Source organism: Crocuta crocuta, unplaced genomic scaffold (genome assembly GCF_008692635.1).
Source record: "Crocuta crocuta isolate KB4526 unplaced genomic scaffold, BGI_CrCroc_1.0 scaffold196, whole genome shotgun sequence".
Lineage (NCBI taxonomy): Eukaryota > Metazoa > Chordata > Mammalia > Carnivora > Hyaenidae > Crocuta > Crocuta crocuta.
In genome coordinates this window covers 4,200,468-4,212,459 of record NW_027531026.1, presented here as the reverse complement: position 1 = coordinate 4,212,459, position 11,992 = coordinate 4,200,468, and the positions used below count along the sequence as shown (strand labels likewise).

General features: G+C 36.9%; 1 protein-coding gene across 3 annotated transcripts in view; it reads right to left on the bottom strand.

Annotated features, from left to right (window-relative positions):
- The window catches only part of POLR3G (RNA polymerase III subunit G), a 40,750-nt gene that overhangs the window by 6,250 nt on the left and 22,508 nt on the right, over positions 1-11,992 (bottom strand). For 2 of the 3 annotated variants that reach the window (XM_077770981.1, XM_077770983.1), the window contains exons 6-7: positions 8,158-8,240; positions 2,068-2,214 (exon numbers count right to left, since the gene is read on the bottom strand). In XM_077770981.1, the coding sequence (XP_077627107.1) occupies positions 2,068-2,214; positions 8,158-8,240 (230 nt within the window). The remainder of the gene's footprint in view (positions 1-2,067; positions 2,215-8,157; positions 8,241-11,992) is intronic. The other variant, XM_077770984.1, reaches the window with a different exon arrangement.

Sequence of the window (11,992 nt, the reverse complement as noted above, 5' to 3'; positions counted from 1 at the left end):
GGGGGGGGTGGCGGAGAGGAGGAAAGACACTTAGTCTGAAGGCAGAGGACATGAAATTAAGGGAGTATCTTCTTGAAGGCTTCATTGTCTGTATGAAGGTGCTATTATCTGCTAAGAGTGAAAGAAAAGGTAGTCAAGGAGAGGGATTAAGAAAAGAGATGATCTAAACTAACTGCTGTAGACAGAGGGCTTGGCAAGAGAAATATAGAAATCATGTTAGCCAGCAAAAAAGGGGCTAGTGTGGTTTTAGTGGCATGTGTTTCTGTGATTCCTCAGGGAAGTTCAACAGGCAGTTTAGATGGGCAAAAAGGAGGCAGTGGAATTGATCAAAGGTTACTGTGATCTCAAGTGGGTGCTGGGTGGACAAGGGAAGAGACGAATGGCAAGAAAGCAATTAAAGGGTGAGGAAGGGCCTTGGGGAAGGAAATTAAGATAAGGAACCAGAGAAGGGGAGATAGAGAATCAGAAGGCCTGGTGGTCTCAATCATGTCAGAGCATAGGAATAAAAAAGCGAATGATCTGGAAAGAAAGCTAGAGACATGTGATATGTTTAATTTTAAAATGTTTAAGTTTAAAATTTACCTGGAAGAATAAAGAATACTCAGGAAAATTCTTCCAAAAATATTAGTAATCAGAAGCTTCTATTAATTGGATCAGCAGAGTGATGGTTCAAAAACAGATCCCAGGAATACATCTAAGTCCAAGTGGGAATCTGAGAGCTGATACAGGGGAATTTCAAACCCGTGAAGAAAGAAAACTGTTTAATAAATGAGGTTAGCGGCTGGCTAGCCATTTAGAAAGAGATAAAAATGGATCCAGACCTCTCCCTTTACACCAGTATAAAATCCAAAAAAACCCAAAATTTAATGTAAACTAATTAAAGCATATAATAAAGATTTCATAGCTGTAGCAGTTTCAGGTAAACAAAAGATTCAATGGCATGTGAGAAGGTGAAATGGAGTGAAAACAAAGTTCACCGTCATGGAGAAGAAACTCTCAGCCTAGGATTACTGCCTGAGGTGTCTACTAAGTCCCAAAGATGCCACATGACCAACAGTTACCCTGCTCAAAAATAAATAATAAAAAATGACTGTCTCTATTTTGAAATGCATCATGTTTCTAAAAGTTAGAAATCCCAAACCAAACTAAGTCCTGCCTCAGTCTGATACTTAAGGGTGGATCATATACATTCTCTGGCAGTGTCCACAGGTACTTTGGGATTCTTTTTTTAGGCTTCTTTAATGTTTATTTATTTTTGAGAGACAGAGACAGAGTGGAAGTGGGGCAGGGGAAGAGAGAGAGACACAGAATCTGAAGCAGGCTCCAGGCTCTGAGCGGTCAGCACAGGGCCTAATGTGGGGCTCGAACCCATTAACCACGAGATTATGACCCGAGCTGGTCAGACGCTTAACCGACTGAGCCACCCAGGCGCCCCACATTTGGGGATTTAAAACATGATGGTACTGAAGGGATTTCCTCTTCAGACTCTAAATGACTAAGTCCTTAATTACTGTCATTAAATCACTACTGATTTAAAATTTTTTGTAGATAAATATTAAGATAACCTGATCAATATCCTTAACTTGTGGACTTCCACTTACAAAGTTGCCTATCAAGTTACTTTTACCTCCTACAGTAAGTTTGGCATCATTATTTCATTTTTAAATATTTTTTAAAATTTATTTCTAGGAGAGAGAGAGAGACAGCGTGAGCAGGGGAGGGTCAGAGAGAGAGGGAGTCACAGACTGAAACAGGCTCCAGGCTCTGAGCTGGAAGTCAGCACAGAGCCCGATGCGGGGCTCGAACCCACGAACCGTGAGATCATGACCTAAGCGAAAGTCGGACGCTTAACCGACTAAGCCACCCAGGCGCCCCATTGGCATCATTATTTCAATGTAATAAAATTCTCTTGACATTAAGGAATTGATATCAGTGATAATGATACATCCCTGGTTCCCATCAACTTGGTTTTAGTTTGTTACTATCATCATATAGCATATATCTGATTCCTTATTAGAAAATCCTTAAACTCAGTAACTTTGTTACCATCCCCCAGTAGACCCTTACCTCTTCTTGCTCTTCTTCATCATACTCCTCTTGTTCCACAGCATCATCGTCCTCATCATCGTCACCTTCTTTACTTTTCTCTTTGCTTCCTTCTTTCTCTTCATTTTCCTCGTCTGATTTTTCACCATCACCTCTCTTTTCCAATTCCTAGTATAAATGAACTTCATTAATTAAAAAAATTTTTTAAAACATTTTTTGAGAGAGAGAGGGAGGATGGAGGAAGAGCACATGAGTGGGGGAGGGGCAGAGGGAGAGGAGGAGAGAGAATCCCAAGTGGGCGCTGTGCTGACAGGTTGACAGCAGCAAGACCGATGTGGGGCTCGAACTCATGAACCATGAGATCACGACCTGAGCCAAAGTCAGACACTTAACCAACTGAGCTACCCACGCGCCCCTGAACTTTGTTAATTTAAATGGAAACCACTAGACTTTAACCTCCCTGCTTAGCTCAACAGAATATAGTTACCTATCTCCTAATTCTAATCCTCCAGGACACACCTAGGAAACTATGAGTTCACTCAAGAAAGGAGGAACTCTCTGTTTTGTCATTAAACTAGTTTTCCTTTGGTTTTGTTACTTCATAACTGGGTCTCAGGTATTGCTGAGGAATCAGCTGTAATGCACAATGCTTTATTTTTATGATTTCTATCCTACCTCTTTCTAAAATACTGAGTTGATTCAGTTTATGGAGAGAAACTTTCAGAATTTTCTTGTCCTTCCAACATGAAAGGAGAAAAGAAAATATAATGATAACATTTCAAAATGCCTGTTTAATTTATTTATTTTGAGAGAGAAGCAGCAGAGAGAGGGAGAGAAAATTCCAAGCAGGCTCCGCACCAGAAGCACAGAGCCCAGTGCAGGGCTAGAACTCATGAAATGTGAGATCATGACCTGAGCCAAAATCAAGAGTCAAATGATTAACTGACTGATCCACCCAGGCGTCCCTTATTTATTTGTTTTTAAAGTAAGCTTTACTCTCAACCTGGGGCTTAAACTCAGGACCCCAAGATAAAGAGTTGCATGCTCTGCCAACTGAGCTAGCCAGGTGCCCCTACATTTTAGTTTATAAGAGAGATCATTTAAGGGGTGCCGGGGTGGCTCAGTTGGTTAGGCGTCCAACTTCGGCTCAGGTCATGATCTCACGGTTCGTGGGTTCGAGTCCCACGTCAGGCTCTGTGCTGACAGCTCAGAGCCTGGAGTCTGCTTCAGATTCTCTATCTCCCTCTCTCTCTGACCCTCCCCTGCTCTTGCTGTCTCTCTGTCTCTCTCAGAAATAAATTAAAAACTTAAAAAAGAGAGAGAGATCATTTAAAACAATTACTATCAAGTCATCTTGGTGTAAATTATCCTGCAGATTATCCATGTCTTTATCTCTGTTCCCTCTTATTGTTTACTTCCTATCTCCAGGAAGTTTTACTTCTCAATACTGGTTGAAGAGAAAGAGGTTAAAACTCAAATTACTGGAAAAACAAACAAACAACAAAAAAAAAAACCCCAAAAACCCACCTCAAACCATGTCAAGATTAGCATTTATGAGCAACTCTGAGAGTGGAGGCAAGAGATGCTGTTAGAAAAGTTTGATTGCTTGATGGCTTCACTTGCCCACTCGGTTAAAATCACTATGCTACGTTCTCATAACACACACATTTAACTTTACAATTACATCTTTATATTTCTATGACTGCCAACAACTTTTCCCTTTGATAAAAAATAGCCTGTTGTTACGGCTGTCACTATCCAATCATGAAATTGCTCTATGCTTAATGTGCATGAGTGACAGAGTTTCATAAGTTTTCTAGGGGGTGGATACAACAATGATTATTAATTAAGGCACAGGATCACTTTACCTAAGATACAATTATTCATAAACAATAATCAGAACATTAATTCATAAATCTGCAAATGCTCCATCCTATTATATTTGCTTTGTCAATTATATATAGAAAGAAAACACATTTTATATTTGGATTGACTACAACTTAGCTATTGCTTTGCTGGTTCTTAAACATTTATTTTTAAAATCCCTTTAATTATATTCAACTTTGAATTTAAGGAAATCAAAGGCAATAAAAACACTACATTAGATTCAGTTTCTAATCAAAATTCAAATTCCACCTTTCCTACCTCACTTCACTCAGGCAGGTCAAATAAAACAAGGTAACAGAGATGATTTATTGTCACACTGACCCATGTTGCCTTATATGAGTTATTACTACAAAATAATGTAATTTTTCCAATGGACAACCTCTTTGGAAGAGTGCAAATAAACAAAATAGTGTTTATAGATCTTTTGAAATGTCTGTAAATACATATACACATACCCCATATAATGGGTATATATATAATGTCAACATATGATGCTATGTTGACATTAACATATGGAGTATTTTCTATTTTAATCAAATTGCAGTAAAGAGGCCCACAACCCATGAATATTGTGTAGTTAAAAGGAAATTGTGCTGCTATATTTCCTTAACTCTGTGAAAGGCATACACTATATCTGAAAAATTCTGTTATTAGCTATTATTTAACAATTAGCAATACACTTATTTAAGCCAATTATGGAAAATACTTTAAAAATATAGAATTCATTCAGTGCTGTATAGGACTAGGCAGTCTTTATTTCCATTACCGCCACCTCAAATCTTTAAAAAAATAACAACTTTATTTCTACCATGTAGGTCTAAATCAAACCCACAAAATACTTAAATCGGTGAACAATAGCAGATAAAATGCAATAACAAAAAATGATCTCAGAGCCACACACATTTTCTCTCTATTCTTTTTGTGTTAAGCTACTAGTTTCGGTTTGTCTGCTTATTAGCCTCCATTTTCTCCTATGTGAGATTTAACTATTTAGCCCCACTACCTTTCATATTTGTTGTAAGAATAATGTGATTAACACAACATGAAAACACTGCGAACTGTGAGAGGGAACAGTTCTTCTATTTTAAATAATATGTAGCCACCCTACAGAACTTCCTATAAATTAAACAGATACAAGCTCAAATATTAGTTTACTGTTGTCTGATTATTCACACATTAATCATGAGATCTGACTACATGTTACTTCTTCTCCATCCACAGAAGACTTATTTTTTTTTTAAAGTTTATTTATCTTCAGAGAGAGAAAGCACGAGCATGGGAGAGGCAAAAAGAGAGGGAGAGAGAATCCCAAGCAGGCTCCATGCTGTCAGCACAGAGCCCCATGTGAGACTCAATCCCATGAAATGGGAGATCGTGACCTGTGCCAAAACCAAGAGTCGGACGCTTAACTGACTCTGCCACCCAGGTACCCCCACAGAAGTTCTATTATAATAACATTTGCAACTACTTTTGCTTAAGAAGTGAAACAATAATAGAGTCATCCAGAAGCTAATTTTCTCTTTANATTAGCCTCCATTTTCTCCTATGTGAGATTTAACTATTTAGCCCCACTACCTTTCATATTTGTTGTAAGAATAATGTGATTAACACAACATGAAAACACTGCGAACTGTGAGAGGGAACAGTTCTTCTATTTTAAATAATATGTAGCCACCCTACAGAGAGAACTTCCTATAAATTAAACAGACACAAGCTCAAATATTAGTTTACTGTTGTCTGATTATTCACACATTAATCATGAGATCTGACTACATGTTACTTCTTCTCCATCCACAGAAGACTTATTTTTTTTTTAAAGTTTATTTATCTTCAGAGAGAGAAAGCACGAGCATGGGAGAGGCAAAAAGAGAGGGAGAGAGAATCCCAAGCAGGCTCCATGCTGTCAGCACAGAGCCCCATGTGAGACTCAATCCCATGAAATGGGAGATCGTGACCTGTGCCAAAACCAAGAGTCGGACGCTTAACTGACTCTGCCACCCAGGTACCCCCACAGAAGTTCTATTATAATAACATTTGCAACTACTTTTGCTTAAGAAGTGAAACAATAATAGAGTCATCCAGAAGCTAATTTTCTCTTTAACAGAGAGTTAATAAAGCTAACTCATTTAGATCTCTAGCTTTAAAACTCTAATTTTGACAATGTGCAAAATGCAAAAGTTGTCTAAATGTAGAAAACCGGGAAACACAATTTGTTCTGATGAGACTACATTCAGATCGATCTTCTTTATAGCACATGTCATCTTAGCAACTTCCTTCCAGGAAGCTTTGAGAACAGTCAGAATCTGCATTCAATCAATACAAGTTGGCTAGTTCTGCAACCTCATCCATCATTCTACCACAGTTAAGCCTGACAGTTACCACTTTTCCTTCAATATCCTCCCAGCTTTATTTTCAGACATATTATCTCCAGCTCAAGTATTAGTCCAAAAATAAAATAACAAAAATGAGTTTCTGTTATCACATAGCTGTGCCAACTTGACCAAACAAGTAAAAGTTTTGTTTCTGTATTTTTATTTTTTTAATGTTTATTTTAATTTTGAGAGAGAGAAAGAGAGAGAGAGAGCCTGTTTGCAAGTGGGAGAGGGGCAGAAGAGAGACAGGGACAGGCTCCATGCTGACAGGAGAGAGCCTGATGTAGGGCTCGAACTCAGGAACTGTGAAATCAAGACCTGAGCTGAAATTAGATGCTTAACCAACTAAGCCACCCAAGTGTCCCGACAAGTAAAAGTTTTAAAGCCTTGACTTCCTTATCTGTAAGTAAGGAAAAATAATATCCATCTTTCTTTGTTGCTCTGAACTCTTAAGGACATAATGTATGTAAATAGCTCATCAAAGAATCTGGTTCATATAATAAATTCTCAATAAGTGCTAGTTGCTACCATTATCATCATCATCGTTATTATCATCAATGCAAGGTAATACATGCATGGAGAGTGGGAATAAATTGATATAACTTCCACTGAGAATGATCTGTCAATATTTATCCCTTTTTCCTAATATACATAACAATTGACCCAGGAAATCCACTCCAAGAAATTTACATATGTATAATGACATACTTAATATGAATTCACTACAGCACTGTTTATAATAGCAAAACACTACATGAAACATCAAGTCTATCAATTGGGTACTGGTTCAACAAATTATGGTTTATTCTTGTGGGGGAGCCAAAAGTGGAGGAAAAAAAAAAAAGGATGAGGCAAGTCTATATAGATTGACATAGAACCATCTCCAATTGATTATAAGCGATAAAATGAAAATGCAGAAGAGTGTAATATGCTAACTTTTGTCATTAAAAAGAAAAATAAATCTATATTTGTTATGCATAAAATATTTCTGAAAGATCTGTAAGAAACAGGTAATACTGATTTTCTACAAGGGGGGAACTGGATGGTTAGGGGCAACAATGAAAGGGGAAATTTTCAGTTTATTAAATTTTTGGATATTTTATCTTTTATTTTTGAAATTTTAAAACCAATAAAGAAATAAAAGTAAGTTTCATAAGATGCACTTTTCTGTCAAAGAACTCAACATGAGACAAAAAAAAGCATTAAAAAAGTACATATACAAAATAGGGGGGAAAATGAGAAGTTTTCAGAAGAAGTACATTTCAGGGGGTGCTTGGGTGGCTCAGTAGGTTAAGTGTCTAAGTCTTAATATTGGCTCAGGTCATGACCTTGGACTTGTGAGACAAGCCCCGAGTGGATCTCTGCACTGAGCATGAAGCCTGCTTGAGATTCTCCCTCTCTGTCCCTTCCCTTTTTGTGCACTCACTCTTCCTCTCTTTTTCTCTCTCTCTCTCTCAAAATAAATAAACTTAAAATATAATTTTAAAATATTAAAAAAAATAAATACATTTTAGGTTTGTAACTCTTTTGTGTTTCTTTCCCATACATAATTCCAATGCCAGGAGAAAATAAGAATACACAGACATTCAAGGGGGGAATAGGGATTCATGGAAAAGGAAGTAGGTGACAGAAGGTAAGGTAAGTTGACAGGTAAGTGGAAATGAAGGACAGAATGGAGCCTCCTTATCTCCCAGCCAGCAATGTTCAAATCTTTCTAGTTACCCTGTGTGCTGGGCTTGGTTGTGCCAAATCCATATACGATTAACAAGTGAGAGAAGGTGTGAAGACTGAAGAAGGCGAGGGAGGCATGACACTTTCACAGCTTGCTCTTACAGTAAGAAGAAAAGCTTACCTCGATTTTTTTCAATACGTCTGCAGTATTAGTGAGTGAAGCACCTTTGCCTGTAGCTTTTGGCTTTTGGGATTTGGGGCCTGCTGAAGTAAAACCATCATTAACACATATTTCTATAATAGCAACCGTGTATTATATTTCATATGCTGTCGAGCACAGTGATACGTCCTATTGGGCAGTTACCTATTTTGCACACTGAATTGATTTTCTTCAAGAATAACAAAATCAATCAGCACACCTCACCAATTTTCCATGATCAGAAGTCAACGATAATCAGTTAAAAGGGTGTTTTCTAAGACTGTACCCAGATATCTTTTTACTAGTACTGAAAATCTATACTGGCAATTCATGTTATTAAGGCTACAATGGCTACTGCAAATGTTACTTCAGGAAGAAGTACCAGAGGACCAGCGAAAGACTCTCTTGAATATATCCTCTGCATTGGCTTCTTGGCCACTGACTGGTGTACTTTATTTTAAGTAGGGCAATTTGACCAGGTTTGGAAAAGTAAAAACCAAGTGCAGAATAAACATGCAGAATAAATAAATAAATAACCATTTGTCAGTGCTTAAGGAAATAGAAAAAAGTTATATTCACACAACATAAGTATTATCTTTGGCATGAAGATGAAAATGGCTACCCTGAACAAAACCATTGTATGAACCTGAAAACTCAGAGCAGTATAAATGTTTTAATGGCATTGGGGTCATTTTTTAAGCCACATAAAACACATTGCATTTTGAGGCTATAGTAAAATGGCAGGGAATAGAGAATTACTTCACATATAGATCCTTCCAGTCAGTCACCAAGGCATTTTGATATGCTGCAAAATTGTCCCACTGTGATTGACAGTATTATAGTCCTTTCCCCAAATCAAGCTAAATACCTACAAATTACTTGTCAACAGAGGAAAATACAGCTCAGAAAGATGTAATTTTGTTAAAGATTAACATTTAACTTATAAAAGAAGAAATTTCTAGATTGTGGTAGCTGACCCACAACTGATGGAATTACAATTTCCTATGTTATATACCAAATTGCCCCTCAGGGAGTCACTGAACTCAGAACCCCAAACATATTTATGTGAAGTTTTGCTCAAAATAAAGTAACAGATTTAATCATGGGTAACCTTTTCTGTTCCCCTTGAGGGTAAAGACTGTTTAATTTGAACTGCAACACATAAAATAAAGTACCATATATGAACTAGATTTCAATATACATTGTGATATTGATAACAGAAAACATTAGCTTAGAATGTAATTTACTCACATCATAAAGACTTTTTCCCTAAGAATCTTTCGTTGAATTATTTAAATTTCATAACACATAAGTCTGTTTAATGGGTATTATAGAACATGGTCAGGTAAAAGAACTTATTAAAACTACTGATTTCTTAACCAAGAAAGTCAGTTGCCAAAAGGTAACTAAGCATGTTTTGCTACTGATTTATCAAGCTGTTTTTACATAATCACTAATTCTTTTATGTGTAACTAGGGGAGAAGTGTCAAATTTCCAAAATTTGTTAAGACTGCTTTAACCCCAAAACATCAACATGCATTTTTTCCCCATTTTTGGCGAAATACATGCATATATCTGAATTTTTGTTTGTTTGTTTCTTTTAATATCTGCCAATAGTTGGTTAAAAACCAACGAGAAACAAACTTTTTCCGCCTTTGGCCTTTGAGTACTATTCAGTTTCATGTAAATCAGTGGAGGTCATTTTAACCAAAAGCAGAGTATAAGTTTATCAGGAATAAGGCACAAAAATTATAAAATATGCAAAAAAAAAAAGCTCAGAATGGAAACAAAGTTTTATGATTGTTGTTTTGTTTTTTTAACAAATGGAAATTCTGACACACTGGAAGTTTTAACTAATAATCAACGTATACATAAAGTTCTAGGGATGAGCAGTCAGTGAGATGTACTTGAAAATATTATATTTTCCAATTCAGATACATTCTTTTTGGTTCTTTAAAGTCTATTACAAATTTATGACCCACTAGGACATGATTAGTATCATTAATGCACATGTCACTATATTGTAAAAATAATATATTCACCCAATAAAAGCCAAAGGTATACAAAACAGCAGATAAAACTAATATATCTCAACATACAATATTTTGGATTTTTAATATAATAATTTGTATTTAATCAAGCTAAATATTCTTGTATACTGTAGCTTTGAAATGAAACAAAAAAGATACATATGTCAGAATTTACCAAATTATGTCTGGTGATGACCATTTAGATACAACACCAAAGCCGTGATCTATGAAAGGATAATGTCAAGAAAACAAGAAGAGAAACCACAGACTGGGAGAAAATATTTGCAAAAGACATATCTGATAAAGGACTATGTGAAATAATGGAAAAAATACATCTTGATCTCTCTTCCTGGTTCCTGGCACAGAATTCCTAAAACCCTTAGAGTTTCCTAAGTGATAAGAACACTAGGAGTATCTTTGTTTCTATTATTTAGTCTTTGACCCTGGTTCCTGGTGGAGTTTCTAATCCCTTGGAATTTACTGGGTGATAGGAGTGTATCTTTTGTTCTAAGGAGCCAACTCTTGGGGGCTCCTAGATAGCTTCAGGATGGAAGCTGGTCACAAAACAGATCAAACCATGAATAAAAGCCTGGAATTTTAAGCTCCATTCCCATTCCCGTGGAGTGGAAAGGGACTTGAGACTGAGTTAATGATTGATCATACCTATGTGATGAAGCCTCTATAAAAATCCCCAAAGTATGGGGGTTTGAGGAGCTTTCTCATTGGTAAACACATCCCCACGCTGGGAAAGTGGGGCACCCCAGATCCAGAGACAGAGTTCCTGTGCTAGGAATCATTCTAGACTTTACCTGACCTATCTTTTCATTTGACTGTTCATCTGTATCCCCTATCATATCCTTTATTAAATAATAAACCTAATGGTAAATGGTAAACTTAAATGTTTCCTTGAGTTCTGTGAGCTGTTCTAGCAAATGAAATCTAAGTGGGTGTAGTGTCATGGGAACACCTGATCTGTAGCCGAATCGGCCAGAAGTTATGAGTAATCTGGGGAACCTACTACTTGTAATTGGCTTTTGAAGTGGGGAGTAAGTCTTGTGGAACTAGGCCCTAAATCCAGTTGATGCTGAAACTGAATTAAATTGTAAGACATCCAGCTGGTGTTGCAGAGAACTGCTTGGTGTGAGAAAAAAAATTCCACACGTCTGGTGTCAGAAATGTTGTGAATATAGTAGTGGTATGAGAGTAAAGGAGATACAGCAGGAGTAAGCTTTTCCTATATAGAGTGTTATCTAAGACATACAATGAACTCCTAAAACTTCACAATAGGAACACACAGACACACATCCACACAAAACATTAAAAAATGGGCCACAGACATCTTGCCAAGGAAGATAAACAAATGGCAAGTAAGCATTTACAAAGATGCTCCCCATCATATGTCACCAGGGAAATGCAAATTAAAGCAGTAGAAGATACTTACTAACTTACTATACTCCTAATAGAATGGCCAAAATCCAGAACACTACCATCAAATGCTAGCCAAGATGTATAAAATCAGGAACTGTCATTTGTTGCTGGTGAGAATGCAAAATGGTAGAGCAACTGTGGAAGACAGTGTGGTGGTTTCCTACAAAACTAAGTATACTCTTACCAGTGGGAAAGGAGCAGAGGGAGAGGGAGATGCAGATCTGAAGCAGGCTCCAGGCTTTGAGCTGACACAGGACTCAAACCCATGGACTGTGATATCATGACCTGATTTGTAGTCAGACACTTAACTGACTGAGCCACCCACATGCCCTTCTTTTTTTTTTTTTTTTTTAATGTTT